At 47.0% G+C, this 16,011-nt stretch overlaps 1 protein-coding gene across 1 annotated transcript in view; it reads left to right on the plus strand.

Annotated features, from left to right (window-relative positions):
• LOC132398550 (IQ motif and SEC7 domain-containing protein 3-like) overlaps positions 1–16,011 on the plus strand; it is a 165,238-nt gene that overhangs the window by 100,198 nt on the left and 49,029 nt on the right. Inside the window, exons 7-8 of the mRNA XM_059978171.1 lie at positions 10,234–10,359; positions 11,515–11,614. Of these exons, the coding sequence (XP_059834154.1) occupies positions 10,234–10,359; positions 11,515–11,614 (226 nt within the window). The remainder of the gene's footprint in view (positions 1–10,233; positions 10,360–11,514; positions 11,615–16,011) is intronic.

Below are 16,011 nucleotides of genomic sequence, written 5' to 3' on the forward strand. Positions count from 1 at the left end.
TTGATATGCATGGGCCCCCTCTCACAACAACACCCCTCCCACTCTGCCCAATCTGCAGCAATGGTCACGATTGCTGAGCCCCGAAGAACTACCCCCAAGACTCTATTTTTATACCCTCTGAACTGATATAAAATGCTGCAGTTCACCTAGCCTTCATGTTCCCATAGCTGTATTCCCAAGGTATATTGCATTCCCGTGGTTGTATTCCCACGGTAGCATTCAAAGTTCTGGTGGTTGGGAGACATTTGGCAAGCACGAAGATTAACCCTTTACAATACAGCAATTGATAAAAAATATATAAATTACAATAAGAAATATATGTACTTCCTATTTAATTAAAATGTGCAGAGCATTCTAACTGCCTCTATCACTGTCTGGTATGGGGTGGTGGGGGTTGCTACTGCACGGGATTGAAATAAGCTGCAGAGAGTTGTAAACTTAGTCAGCTCCATCGTGGGCACTGGCCTTCATGGTATCCAGGACATCTTCAGAAAGGTAGCATCCATCATTATGGATCACCATCACCCAGGCCATGCCTCATTCTCATCATTACCATCAGGGAGAAGGTACTGAAATGTGAAAGGCACACACTCAACAATTCAAGAACAGCTTTCTCCCCTCTGACATCCTTTTTCTAAGTGGACATTGAACCCTAATCCTAACCCTACCTCACTATGTCTTAAGTTCTATTTTTTCACTACTTAATTTAATGTAACAATTCTATATTTAATGTAATAAGTGTTTTTTCTCTATCTTTCATTGTATTTCATTGTACTATTGCCTCAAAGTCAACAAATTTCACAACAAATGCCGGTGATATGAAACCAGATTCCGATTCTAAGTAGTGCTAAAAGAGAGAAACAAAATAGTGGGTTTGCATTTCTGGATTGGTTTATTGTAAGTTGTTTTCAAAATCCTTGTTCCATGGCCAGCTGTGAAATTTCTTTTAATTTGAAATATGTCTGCAATCTGAGTGAGGAGAAAGACTCTGAGTAGAATCTGATCTTGTGCAGTAGAGGCAAGGCGGGCACTGGTGAACGACATCTTGTTTTGCATCTGTCGGCATTTTTTTCTTTAAATTGAATCGACAACACCTTATTCAGTCAGCTTTGAGTGATAGAAGGCACTGGAGACAAAATTGCACCATATTATGCCTGGGAGTCAGATACTCAACCATCAACTTATTGAACTGCTGACAACGTTTAACTGACTTTAGTGGCCTCTGCAATTTTTTAATTGCTTTTGTGACAGTAATTTTTTCTTGTGCACATTGGATTCTTATAATTCTCTGTAGATTGATTTTGCAACAAATTAATGTCAGGTATTGCTCTGCTTACAGTGAATATTACCATTAAATTTGCTCTGTCCTTCAAAATGGCTTTTGAACAGGTTGTTAACATATTCTTTTTTTTACTTATCATGTTCTGCAACCCATCAGCAGAGGCTGAAAGGCTCAGATGTACCATCTAGTGGCCAATACAGGGCTGATGAATACATCAGCCCATAGCTCAGAGAAAATATACAATATGCATTCCACAGAAAGAAGACAGATATAATTCTGGCCTTGATCGGTTGAGTGAGGTACTTTTCTTTCTCCAAATTGATCTGACCAACAGGAAATTATCACAGAGAAGGATAAAGTACACTTTAGAGAAAAGAATAAAGGTGAATATACAAACATGAGAAAATCTGCAGATGCTGGAGATCCAAGGCAAGACACAGAAAATGCTGGAGGAACTCAACAGGTCAGACAGTATCTGTGGGAGAGAGTAAAGAGTCGATGTTTCTGGCCGAGACCCTTCATCATGACTGGAAAAGAAGATGAGAAGTCAGAGTAAGAAGATGGGGGGGAAGGGAGGGTAGTAGGTGGTATGTGAAACTGGGAGAGGGGAGGAAGGTGAAGTGAGGAGCTGGGAAGTTGATTAGTGAAAGAGATAAAGGGCTGGAGGAGGGGGAATCTGATAGGAGAGGGCAGAACACCATGGAGAGGGAAACAGGAATGGAGAGAGATGGGGTGGGGGGTGGAGTAAATTACCTGAAGTTCCAGAAATCGATGTTCATGCCATCAGTTTGGAGGCTGCTCAGGCGAAATATAAGGTGTTGCTCCTCCAACCTGAGTGTGGGGTCATCACTGCAGTAGAGGAGGCCATGGACTGACATGTCGGAATGGCAATGGGAAGTAAAATGGGTGGCTATTGGGAGATCCCGCTTTTTCTGATGGACGCTTGGTGAAGCGGTCTTGCAATCTACGTCAGGTCTCACTGATATATAGTAGGTCTCACCGGGAGCACCTGATACAGTAGTGTTGCCTCACCTGGAAGGACTGCTTGGGCCCTGAATGGATAAATATACTTTGAATAGTAACACTAGAGATCAAAGATTTTGCTTCCTGAATACTTTTGGGGGCATATTATGGATTTTGGGCTGCTGATCATGAAAATCACCATGACGTTTTCCGACCATGCACCTTTTTTTTTGAAGTCATCTATATTTGTTTTTTCAGTTCATAATTCAAGTTAATGGAAACATTTTCTATCTTGAAAAGTTTTCTATCTTGTCCAGATGCGCCTGGACATTTTTGGGCAGGGCAGATGCTGCATGGCAGGACAGGTTTTAGAAAGACCATGGAATTTAGAAATTTCCATGGAGGATTTCAATATTTAAGACAGGTGTTTCCCAAAATAACTGATGCCAAGATTAAGGCAGGCATTTTTGTTGGTCCACAAATCAAACAAGTCATCGCTGAACATCTTCTAGTGGGACCAGAAATAATTGCATCGAAGGCATTCAAGGTTTTGAAAATGCTCCTGGCAACTACAGAACACCAAACTACGTGCAGCTAGTTGACAACATGCTTCAAGCATGCAAAACGACAAAGTACAACACATCACCAAAGATTTATTTTCTGCATTCCCATTTAGACTTTTTTCCTGCACTTCTTGGCACTGTCAGTAACAATCATGGTGAAAGGTTTCACCAGGACATTGTGGTCATAGAGAAATGGTATCAGGGCAACTGGAATCTACCAGTGTTAGCTGATTATTGTTGGATACTTTGAAGCCTCAGATACTGAGTACAAATGAAAATAATCATCATTTGTAGCTTCATTGGACTATTGCAAAGCATCAGCACCATTATGCAGTTAAACACATTATATTCAATAAAAGTTAGTTTCTTGTTTCTCCAAATTCCTACACAATACAAGTAGTCTGGAATTATACCTGTATTCAGCTTCAAGCGGTCTATCATAAACAAAAAAAAAAAATCTGAGGAAGCAACACTTTAAAAAAAAACTGTTGTCCTGTGTAATCTTAATAGAGTTGAATCACGATGTGCTCCAGAGGGAGCGAATAGTAGCTCGAAATTCCATGGGTGATTTACTGGTTTTCTCTGTAACTCTTGTGGATCTCCAGAATTAATCTGGGGGCATCGAAGGACATATGCAAGAGATTGAAAGGCACCTGAACTCCCACAACATCTCTGCAGCATCTAGCGGGTAAAGACACCCATTTCACCTTCAAAGCTATAATATCAATCAAACTCATCTCCAAGCTCTTGGGTCTAAAAACATCCTTCACCTCTACCACGATTACCCTCACACTGGTGCTTCACAAGGTTGCACCCTCAGCCCCCTAGTTTACTCCCTGCGCACTCATAACTGTGTGGCCAGATTCTGCTCTGTCTCCATCTATGAGTTTGCAAATACCACCGTAGTAGGCTGTATCTCAAGCAGTGATGAGTCAGGGTATAAGATGGAGATAGAGAGTTGGTCATTAGCTTCAGGAATGGGGGTGATGACCATGCTTCTCTTAACATCAGTGGAGCTGCAATTGAGAAGGTTGAGGGCTTCAAGTTCCTAATGTGAACATCAACAAGAGCCTGGCCTGGCCCAACCATGTTCAAGCCACAGCCAAGAAAGCTCACCAATGCTTCTATTTCTTCAGGAGTCTAAAGAAATTAGGCATGTCTCCTTTGACCCTTACGAATTTCCAGATATGCTCCATAGAAAACATCCTATTGTAGCGGTGTGCTACAAACAGCGCTAAAATTACGACACGGAGTCGGTAACTGCAGTCGAAGGAAAAACTTTATTCGAAAACTTCAGCCTCACTTTTAAGCCTCTGTCAACCGGCCCCCCATGGCGAAGAGGCTCCAAAGCTCTGTGCTCGCAAACCCCCGTAGGCTATCTAATTGTGAGTCGGTTCGCATACGCTAGGAAAAGAGCCGCCACATAACCCCCCCCCAGAACCGGCGATACACCCCCCAATGTCCACAGCCAGGGCCAGAACCTGCTTGGGAGGTCGGCCTCTGCGCCGAGGCGCCGGAAACTCGGCCGGTTGCGCCAGGTCCACATGGGCCGGCTTGAGGCGGTCCACCGTGAAAACCTCCTCCTTCCCCCCAACGTCCAGCACGAACGTGGACCCGTTGTTCCGGAGCACCGTAAACGGCCCCTCGTATGGCCGCTGCAGCGGTGGCCGATGCCCGCCCCTTCGTACAAACACAAACTTACAGTTCCGTAGGTCTTTGGGTACGCAGGTCGGGTGCCGCCCATGCTGTGAAGTGGGTATGGGGGCCAGGTTACCGAGCTTCTCGCGAAGTCTGCCCAGGACTGCAGCGGGTTCTTCCTCTTGCCCCCTCGGGGCTGGTAGGAACTCCCCGGGGACGGCCAGGGGCGCGCCGTATACCAACTCGGCCGACGAGGCGTGCAGGTCGTCCTTGGGCGCTGTGCGGATGCCGAGAAGGACCCAGGGAAGCTCGTCCGCCCAGTTGGCTCCTCGCAGGCGGGCCATGAGGGCCGACTTCAGGTGACGGTGGAAACGCTCCACTAGCCCGTTCGACTGTGGGTGGTAGGCAGTGGTGTGGTGCAGCTGAGTCCCCAAAAGGCTGGCCATAGCTGACCACAGGCTGGAGGTGAACTGGGCGCCTCTGTCGGAGGTAATGTGGGCTGGTACACCAAAGCGGGATATCCAGGTGGCGATCAGGGCTCGGGCGCAAGATTCGGAGGTGGTGTCGGTGAGCGGGACCGCCTCTGGCCATCTTGTGAACCGGTCCACGATAGTCAGGAGGTAACGCGCTCCGCGCGACACTGGCAGGGGGCCCACGATATCCACATGAATGTGGTCGAAACGCCGGTGGGCGGGATGGAACTGCTGCGGTGGGGCTTTGGTGTGCCGCTGAACCTTGGCCGTCTGGCAGTGCATGCACGTCCTGGCCCATTCACTGACCTGTTTGCGGAGTCCGTGCCAAACGAACCTGCTGGAAACCATCCGGACAGTTGTCCGGATGGAGGGATGCGCCAAGTTATGAATGGAGTCGAAAACACGTCGCCGCCAGGCTGCGGGGACGACCGGACGGGGCTGGTTGGTGGCGACGTCACAGAGTAGGGTCCTCTCACCTGGGCCCACGGGGAAGTCCTGGAGCTGCAAACCAGAGACTGCAGTCCTGTAACTCGGAATCTCCTCATCTACCTGCTGTGCCTCTGCCAGTGCCTCAAAGTCTACCCCTTGGGAAAGGGCATGAACGGTAGGGCGAGAGAGCGCATCCGCCACGACATTGTCCTTACCCGAGACGTGCCGGACATCCGTTGTGTATTCAGAGATGTAGGACAGGTGGCGTTGCTGGCGGGATGACCAGGGGTCGGATGCCTTCGTAAACGCAAAGGTAAGCGGTTTGTGGTCCGTGAACGCGGTGAAGGGCCGACCTTCTAGGAAGTACCTGAAATGCCGGATTGCCAGGTAGAGCGCCAACAGTTCCCGGTCAAAAGCACTGTACTTGAGCTCGGGTGGCCGCAGGTGTTTGCTGAAAAACGCCAGGGGTTGCCAGCGACCTGCGATGAGCTGCTCCAGCACCCCACCGACTGCCGTGTTTGATGCGTCCACTGTGAGGGCGGTAGGGGTGTCCATTCTGGGATGTACTAGCATTGCGGCGTCAGCCAAAGCTTCCTTCGTTTGAACGAAAGCGGCGGCGGACTCCTCGTCCCAGGTAATGTCCTTGCTCGGACCCGACATCAGGGCGAACAGGGGGCGCATGATCCGGGCAGCTGAAGGGAGGAAGCGGCGGTAGAAATTGACCATACCTACGAATTCCTGAAGGCCTTTGACCGTGGTGGGTCGGGGGAAGTGGCGGACCGCATCTACCTTAGCGGGCAGAGGGGTTGCCCCGTCTTTAGTAATCCTGTGGCCCAGGAAGTCAATGGTATCAAGTCCGAACTGGCATTTGGCAGGGTTGATTGTAAGACCGTACTCACTCAGTCGGGCGCAGAGTTGACGGAGGTGGGACAGATGCTCCTGACGACTGCTGCTGGCTATGAGGATGTCATCCAAATAGATGAACGCGAAGTCCAGGTCCCGTCCCACCGCGTCCATTAACCGCTGGAACGTCTGTGCGGCATTCTTCAGGCCGAACGGCATGCGGAGGAACTCGAAGAGGCCAAACGGGGTGATGAGAGCCGTCTTGGGGACGTCGTCAGGATGCATCGGGATTTGATGGTACCCTCGGACAAGGTCGACCTTGGAGAAGATCCGGGCGCCGTGCAGGTTTGCCGCAAAGTCCTGAATGTGCGGCACAGGGTAGCGGTCCGGTGTGGTAGCCTCGTTCAGCCTGCGGTAGTCGCCGCACGGTCTCCAGCCCCCCGTCGCTTTGGGCACCATGTGCAGGGGGGAAGCCCAGGGGCTGTCGGACCGCCGGATGATCCCCAATTCCTCCATTCTCTGGAACTCCTCCTTCGCCAGTCGGAGCTTGTCCGGGGGAAGCCGCCGAGCACGGGCATGGAGGGGTGGTCCCTGTGTCGGGATGTGGTGCTGTACGCCGTGCCTGGGCATGGCTGCTGTGAACTGCGGTGCCAGAACCGATGGGAACTCCGCCAGGACCCTGTTGAAGTCGTTGTCGGACAGCGTGATGGAGCCGAGGTGAGGGGCTGGCAACTGGGCCGCGCCCAGGGAGAACGTCTGAAAGGTCTCGGCGTGTACCAGTCTCTTCCTGGGCAGGTCAACCAGCAGGCTGTGAGCTCGCAAAAAATCCGCACCCAGAAGCGGTTGGGCTACGGCGGCCAGTGTGAAGTCCCACGTGAACTGGCTGGGGCCGAACTGTAGCTGCACCTGACGGGTGCCATAGGTCCTTACTGTGCTGCCATTCACGGCCCTCAGGGGGGGACCCGGTGCCCTGCTGCGAGTGTCGTAACTTGTCGGAGGTAAAACGCTGACCTCAGCCCCAGTATCGACCAAAAAGCGGCGTCCCGACCTGCTATCCCACACATACAGGAGGCTATCCCGATGGCCAGCCGCCGTAGCCATCAGCGGCGGCTGGCCCTGGCGTTTCCCGGGAACTTGCAGGGCGGGCGGCAACGGCGGGCTTCTGCGCCCCACCGCTGGTGGTAGAAGCACCAGTGTTCATTGGGCCGGGGGTTAGTGGGCTCTGCGGCCGGGCCCGGACTAGTTTGCTGCCGGGAGCGTGGCTGGGTGATCTGTGCGATGGACGCCCCGCTCACCTTTTTGGCGTTCCACAGCAAGTCCGCCCGGGCTGCCACCTTCCGGGGGTCACTGAAATCCGCGTCGGACAGCAGCAGGCGTATGTCCTCGGGCAGCTGCTCCAGGAATGCCTGCTCAAACATGAGGCCTGTGTGTCCCTCGGCCAGAGACAACATCTCATTCATTAAAGCCGATGGAGGTCTGTCGCCCAAGCCATCCAGGTGCAGTAAACGGGCAGCCCGCTCGCGCCGTGAGAGTCCGAAAGTCCTGAGGAGCAGGGCTTTGAATTCCGTGTACTTGCCGTCTGCCGGGGGCGACTGTACGAACTCCGCGACCTGGGCAGCTGTGTCCTGGTCGAGGGAGCCCACCACGTAGTAGTAGCGGGTGTCTTCTGAGGTGATCCGGCGAACGTGGAATTGGGCTTCGGCTTGCTGGAACCATAGGTCCGGGCGCTGTGTCCAGAAACCCGGCAGTTTCAACGAAACCGCATGAACAGAGGCGGCGTCGGTCATTTCTGGTCCAAAAATCGTTTGGACCGTCGGGGTCACCAATTGTAGCGGTGTGCTACAAACAGCGCTAAAATTACGACACGGAGTCGGTAACTGCAGTCGAAGGAAAAACTTTATTCGAAAACTTCAGCCTCACTTTTAAGCCTCTGTCAACCGGCCCCCCATGGCGAAGAGGCTCCAAAGCTCTGTGCTCGCAAACCCCCGTAGGCTATCTAATTGTGAGTCGGTTCGCATACGCTAGGAAAAGAGCCGCCACACTATTTAGGTGCATCACAGCTTGGTTGGCAACTGCTCTGCCTGTGAGAGTAAGAAACTTCAGAGAGTTGTGGGTATAGCTTAGCACATCACGCAAACCAGCCTGCCCTCCATGGACTGACTCTGCATAATCAAACATCCTACCCACTCAACTCATTCTGTCTTCTCACCTCACCCACTGGGCAGAGGATACTCAAACCTGAAAGCATGTAACACCAGGCTCAAGGATGATGCAACAGTTCCCTTGTGTGATAAGATGAAATCTTGACCTCAGTGACTGAGGTCGTATTATCACACTAGGAAACGATGACCTTGCAGTTCATTGTCTACCTGCACTACCCTTTCTCTACAATGGTAACACTTCATTCTATACTCTGTTATTGTTATACTTTGTACTAACTGATGGCACTGTTGTAATGAATTGATCTGTAAGAATGGTATACAAGTCAGGTTTTCATTGTACCTCAGTACATTTAATGATAAGAAACCAATTTACCAATAAACCAAAATCAGTCCAAAACTCTAAATCTGTGACAGGTGAAAATGTAAATGGAAAATCCATCGGAGTCAAATGCGATTCTCTGCTTTTATATTATTGAGAATTAAAAAGGGAGCGTGGTTAATTTCTGCGAAACATTGAAATAATGGCTGCAGTGTTAGTCCCCATATTAGCAGAAGATGATTACAATTGTACATAGGTTCATGAAATTGATATTGGAAATTACTTAAAATTTTTAAAAACCTCGCAAAAATGTTGGACTTGAAAATCCTGCAAATCTAACGTGCGTGGTTGATACTGTACATTTAATGTATGTAAAGAGGGTTTCTTCTTTTTGTTAACTAGCAGGAATGCTAATTTACTGATAACGAGAATGGTATTCCTTTGTAAACCAAATGGGGATTAATGTTCTTTCTTCTGAGTCTGTAAGCTTTTGTTGACGGGCTTTTGGGCAGATCGGCACGAGGGGGTCGAGAGAGAGGACGCAATGCTCTAAGCTGGGCGAGGATCGGACCCCAAAGGGGGGTCCGAGGCCGGGAGGTTCTCCGAGGAGGGGGGGGAATGAAGCTAGATGTGCTTGGTTGACCACTCGGAGGGTCCTGAGCTGTTTGGAGAGTCCGAGGAGTTCGAAGGGTCCTGAGCTGCGAGTCGAGGAGTTCGGAGGGGATCGAATGGTGGCCAGAAGACTTCAGAAATTGAGCTCCAACGGCTGTGCACGAAGTGGTTTGGACTTTGATAAGTTTGGCGCCTTTTCTTTAATTTTCTCTTCATATATACTGTATCGTTATTAATCACTTAGTTATAGTAACCTTTATAAATTGTACTCATTTAATCGCATATGGTGTACTGTCTGTTTTTGGGCGAGGCGGGGACATCACACAGCATCCACACCAGCTGATTACCCAGTTTGGCGGGGCCGAAGGCTGCTCCCCCTAGACGAGAATGAGCTGAGCGAGCCTGAGGCGACCCAGGGGGTTACATGTAGAAAAGTGTCTCAAAGCACTCCATGGGAACATTATCAAACTAAAAGTGACTTGAGACACAAAGAGAGGAATTAGGGCAGATGATCAAAGACTTATTTAAAGAGTACATTTTAAGAAAAGTCTTAACAAAAAGTGATGGAAAGAAATTCGAGAGTTTAAGCCCAAGGCAGTTGAAGACATAGATATCAGTAGGGAAGAGATTAAGTTCAGAGATGCTCAAAAGACGAAATAGTGAGACACAGATATCTCAGAGAGTTATGTGGCTAAAAGTTGTAAGCCCACCGAGAATCTGAAAACAAAGATGAGAGTTTTAAAATTGGAGCTGCAGGCTGTGTTAGATCATCTGCATATTATCCTGAGCATTTGCCCATGATATAGTACATTCTGCAGTTCCAATAAAAAAACAGAGACACCTTCTAGCATCTTCCTCTTCCATGTTGGTCAGCTCATCAGTGCTGGAGTAATATGAGATAATGTTCATCCCAGATACCAAAGAGAACTCATTGTTGGTGCATTCACAGGACCTTTCCGTTCCCCATCGACGATTGGTTTGTTGTAGCCGGCTGTTTGAGGTCATGGACATCAACAAAGCACAGAAGCAGGCAGCTCATCAGCGAGAGGTCTTTCTTTTTAATGACTTGGTTGTGGTAAGAATCTCTCTATTGGCGCTTACATATCTGAATAGAACTTCCCTTCAGCTATTAATTACAATTTGTCAGGATCCTGTGGACCAAATGCGAGTATAAATTTTAAAAAGTCCCTATTTCTTAAGTTTTAAATGTATTTGTAATGTCATCATCAAGATTAGTTAGCCTGCTGAAGAAGAATATTGTAATGGTTGATACATATACAGCCTTTGATGTAAGACGAGAAGGGCTTCCTCTGATTGAAGATATATCTGGTTTGTGATGACGTGAGTACATGATCTGAGACAGTACTGGATATCTTGGCAGTTCCCAACTGCTGCACTCCATAATTCACCCGTTTTCTCAAGTCAGCTGGAAACAATGGCTCTCCCTTTCAAGAGTTAGAAATGGATTTCTCCAAGTTGTTCAGCAGAACGTGAACGCTCTCACCCCAGCAGTACAATGATCTTCTGACTGCATGTAAAAGCTGGGCTCTGGCGATAACGCTAAACAACAGAAATCAATTTGTCCTGATCTTTCCTCATGTCTTAACTCCTGCTCTCACATGCTTGTATGGTACAGGCCTATAACTAATACAAAATGACGGACGCCATTTCCCTTTCCCTTGATTTCTTTAAACTTTGTTAAATTTAGCATTTCTGGACTCTTTTCTATTGCTATTTAGTAAACCGAGTAGCCAAGTTAGACCACCATACTTTATTGTAGACAAGCCATACTCATCTAGTAGTAGTAATTTGTTCACAAATATACTAAAAGTAATCCTATGTAGTACAGGTTGTTCTTCAAGTACATATGCATGCAATATATACAGGGACTGTACATGCTATGAATGTCCTGACTTACAAAAACCTGATTTTACACAACTTCTCCCATACATTTTAAAAGATTTGTCATGCTAATAATAATAATAAAGTGTGATGTTAATAATGAATGACTGAATACAGCATATTACCCATTAATGTTAATGATGAATAGTACTAGAATGAATATTTAATGAAATAAAAGTATTCTAGCAGGTGTAGGTAGAGTAATATGATATAACTAGCTAAACAAATGACTTGAAGGGAAGTCAGCTTGCAAACTGTTCTCAGGAATGGAACCTTTCTGCAAGCTGGGGACTGATTTAAGGCTGATTTAATTTATCATCTATTACAGATACTTAAACTGTGTGCAAAAAAGAAAAGTTCTGCCACGTACAACTTCTACAAGTCTATTGGCCTGTTGGGAATGCAGATTATTCTCTTTGAGACTGAATGTAAGTGTTTCTCAATTCTTCAAAGTGATTCACGTTGACCCAATGTTGTAATTGCTTTAGTAAGATCGTAATAACATATTCTTTAGCCTAGTTCCTTACCCGCAATGCTGAAGCGATTGAAGAAAGTAACTCAGCTGGTAATTTAAGACAGGTTATATCAGAGCAGGTGACCTACCCTTCCTGATTTGGGAATATTATATAATGTCATATAAATGTCAAACCTTCAAGTTATGTAATGCAACCAGAAATCAAAGCCGCAACACCTAGAGATTCTTTGCCTCCTTAGTGACTTTGCTAATATGCCAGTGTGCTGCAAATCTGCAGATATTTTTAATGAAGAGCCCTTGGCTTTAAAATCCTACGAAGTACAAGACCAAAAGACATGAGAGACAGATCATGCCTTACATATTTGAATGCTCGATCATCTTTTCTTTGGACGCTCCACAATGGTAGAACATCAAAAGGACAGGTTAGCAGTGAATCACAGGGGAGATGAAAGGCAGGTAGGGAGGTGGAGGCTGACACAGATTGAGTGAAATGAGGGGACCAGCTAGTGAAGACTGAAACCTTGAGGCTAATGTCTGGGGCATGCATAAGTGTGTGGCAATGGGTGTATGGTCTCCATCCCCAAATTATCTGCAAGTACATTAAAGCCAAATGTGCAGGCATATACAGGAGAAAATCTGCAGATGCTGGAAATCTGAGCAACGCACACAAAATGCTGGAGGAACTCAGCAGGCCAGGCAGCATCTGTGGATGCTGAAACCCTTCAGCAGGACTGGAGAAATAAACAGCTGAGGAGTAGATTTGAAAGGTGGGGGGTAGGGGGGACAGAAACGCTAGGCGATAGGGAAAATTGGAAGGGGACAGATGAAACAAAGAGCTAGGAGATTAATTGATGAAAGAGACAGAAGGCCATGGAAGAAAGAAAAAGGGGGGGGGGGGGTAGGAGCACCAGAGGGAGGTGATGGGTGGGCAAGGAGGTAACATGAGAGAGAGACAAGGGGATGGGAAATGGTGAAGGGGTGGAGGCTGAAAGTTCGAGATATCGATGTTCATGCAATCAGTTTGGAGGCTACCCAAACGGAATATAAGGTGTTGTTCGTCCAACCTAAGTGTGGTCTTATCACGACAGTGGCAGAGGCTGTGGATGGACATGTTGGAATGGGAAGTGGAATTAAAATGGGTGGCCACTGGGAGATCCCACTTGATCTGGCAGACGGAACACAGATGCTCAGCAAAGTGGGGTCTCAATCTACGTCGGGTCTCAGAGGTATACAAGAGGCCACACGGGGAGCACTGAGCACAAATCATGACCCCAGCAGACTCACAGGTGAAGTGTCACCTCACCTGGAAGGACTGTTTGGGGCAGTGGATGGTGGTGAGGGAGGAAGTGTAGGGGCAGGCGTAGCACTTGTTCCACTTGCCAGGATAAGTGCCAGGAGTGAGATCAGTGGGGAGGGACGAATACACAAGGAAGCATGTGGAGGAAGGAAAGCTCCTTTCTTTGAAAAACGAGGACATCTCCTATGTCCTAGAATGAAAAGCCTCATCCTGACAGCAGATGCAGTGGAGATGGAGGAATTGAGAGAGGGGGATGGTGTTTCCCACCACCAGACACAACTTTCCCTCTCCCCCCCTCACTTCCTGCTTTCTGTGGGGATCACTCCCTACATGACTCCCTTGTCCATTCAGTGGGGACTCCCCACTGATCTCGCTCCTGGCATTTATTCTTGCAAGCGGAACAAGTGCTACACCTGCCCCACACCTTCTCCTGCACTACCATTCAGGGCCCCAAATAGTCTTTCCAGGTGAGGCGACACTTCACCTGTGAGTCTGTTGGGGTCATATACTCCGTGCGGTGCTCCCAGTGTGGCCTCTTGTATATCGGTGAGACCCAACGTAGATTGAGAGACCGCTTTGCCAAGCATCTATGCTCCATCCGCCAGAACAAGTGGGATCTCCCAGTGGCCACCACCCCCCATTTTAATTCCATTTCCCATTCCCATTCTGATATGTCCATCCATGGCCACCTCCATTGTGGGGGTAAGGCCACACTTAGGTTGGACGAACAACACCTTATATTCCGTTTGAGTAGCCTCCAACCTGATGGCATGAACATCAGTTTATCAAACCTCCAGTAATGCCTCCACCCACACCGCCCCCCCACCCACATTCACCATTTCCCATCTCCTTGTCCCTCTCTCATGTTATTTCCTTGTCCGCCCATCACCTCTCTCTGGTGCTCCTCCACACCCCCCACTTTTTTCTTTCTTCCATGGCCTTGTGTCTCCAATCAACCTCTTAGATCTTTGCTCCATCCCTCCCCCCTCCAAGTTTCACCTATCGCCTGGTGTTTCTCCCTCCCATCCCCTCATATTTCAAATCTACTCCTCAGCTTTTTCTCTCCTGTCCTGCTGAAGGGTTTTGGCCCGAAACGTCGACTGTACTTTTTTCCACAGGTGCTGCCTGGCCTGCTGAGTTCCTCCAGCATTTTGAGTGTGTAGGCACATATGTGTGTAAATATGTATAGTACCTCGAAGGACATTCACTAAGTTAATATTCCAAGCTGGAAATCGCACTTTTCTTTAATAAATATATTTTCTAAAAATTGTGTCTCACAGAAACAACATTGGATTACTCAATAGAATTTCTAGCATCGTACATTTTCTCTCACTTTCTATGTTTCTTCTAGTCCCGATCAAGGGAAGACCTTTATACTCACCATGTTGAATATCATGATGCAATTAGCTGACTTATGGGAATTCAAGTTAAAACATTTAATGAAGAAGAGTTTTCTGTATTAAGATGTTGCTATACATGATCCTAGAAATTAAAGCTTGTCTGCATACAATGACCAGAATACCTTAAAACCAGATAATTTGATTTGACCTGACACACAGCCTATTTCTAAATAATATATCACATTTCTCCTGTTTTATGAGCCTCATTAGGCAACTCAGAACCAACAAAACTGGAAAGGAATGATGTCATTCTTAATCTCAAAGAACTGGCTAAGGAGAAGTTTTATTAGTCCTATTAGACAGAATAGTCAGAGATTAAACATCTTGACATTTTCTTCTGCACATTAATGCTCCGTGCTTCTGTGCTATCTTACTATTGATATTTATAACATCTCCCACTTTCCTATAATAATTCCCTATTGCCTTGATAAGAAAGGATAAAGATAAGGCGGACAGTACAATGTAAGGAGCTGTTCATTAACAGCAAGATAATGAAAATCCCACTTTATGTACTTGTTCTGTTCCTGTTACTGCTCCAATTAAGAATTACTCCCACAACTGAAAAGGACAAGGAAGGCATCTGTGTGTTCTTGAGCATAAAGTAGCTGTCATGCAAGTACACAGCTGAGGCCCAGATGCGGAGACTCTGATATTCAGCCTCTTAACTCCTGCCAGGAAACACCATGGAACTGTTGGACATGTGATGCATATCTCTGTGGCTAGAGGGTTGCAAGGGAAAGAGGAGGTCCACTCGGACTCAAAGGAGGGGATTTATGTGTGGAACTGGAAGAAATAGGAAAGAGCCTTAATAAATACTTAATCAGTATTATCCAAAGAGAAATATATGGTTGATAGTGAGATTTGGGAAGGTTAAGTTGATAATCTAGGTCATATTAATATTAGAAAGGAGGAGGTGTTTGGAATCTTGAAAAACATTAAGCTGGATACCCCCAGAGCCTGATGGATACTGAGGATAGTAAGGGAGGAGACAGAGATATTTGTATCCTAATTAACTATAGGCAAGGTACCAGAGGACTGGAGTATAGCCAGTACTGTTCCCCTGCAGAAGAAGGACAACAGGAGCAAACCGGGAAATAATAGGCAAGTGAACTTTGCTTCAGGGCTAAGAAATTTATTGGAAAAGGTTGTTAGGACCAGGACTTCCTTGCACTTGAAATGCATGGGTTTATTAGGGATGGTCACCATGCTTGATATTGAGCAGGAAGTGACAAAGATGACTGATAATGGTAGAGCATTAGATATTGTGTGTAGGAACTACAATAATTCATTAAACAGCATCCCTCAGGGTAGGTTAGTCCAGAAAATTATGTCACATGGAGTTTAGAGTGACTTGAAAAATTGGATCCAAAATTGGCTTAACCATAGAAGGTAGTGTGTAGAGGGGGTGTTTTATGAGTGTTTTATAGGGTGTTTTTCCAACTGTAGATTTTTGATCAGTGCTAGAACATCTTTTGTCTAAAAAGCATATGAAAGATTTGGATGAAAATATTTGCACCCTGATGGGTAAATTCACTGATTACACAGAATATTCTAGTATTTCTGATACCTGATCTTCAACACCACCCCCTCTACTTTTCACTTTCTGCAAGGATCACTCCCTATGTGACTCCCTTGTCCACTTGTCCCTCCTTA

This window comes from Hypanus sabinus, chromosome 8, assembly GCF_030144855.1.
Source record: "Hypanus sabinus isolate sHypSab1 chromosome 8, sHypSab1.hap1, whole genome shotgun sequence".
Classification (NCBI taxonomy): Eukaryota; Metazoa; Chordata; class Chondrichthyes; order Myliobatiformes; family Dasyatidae; genus Hypanus; species Hypanus sabinus.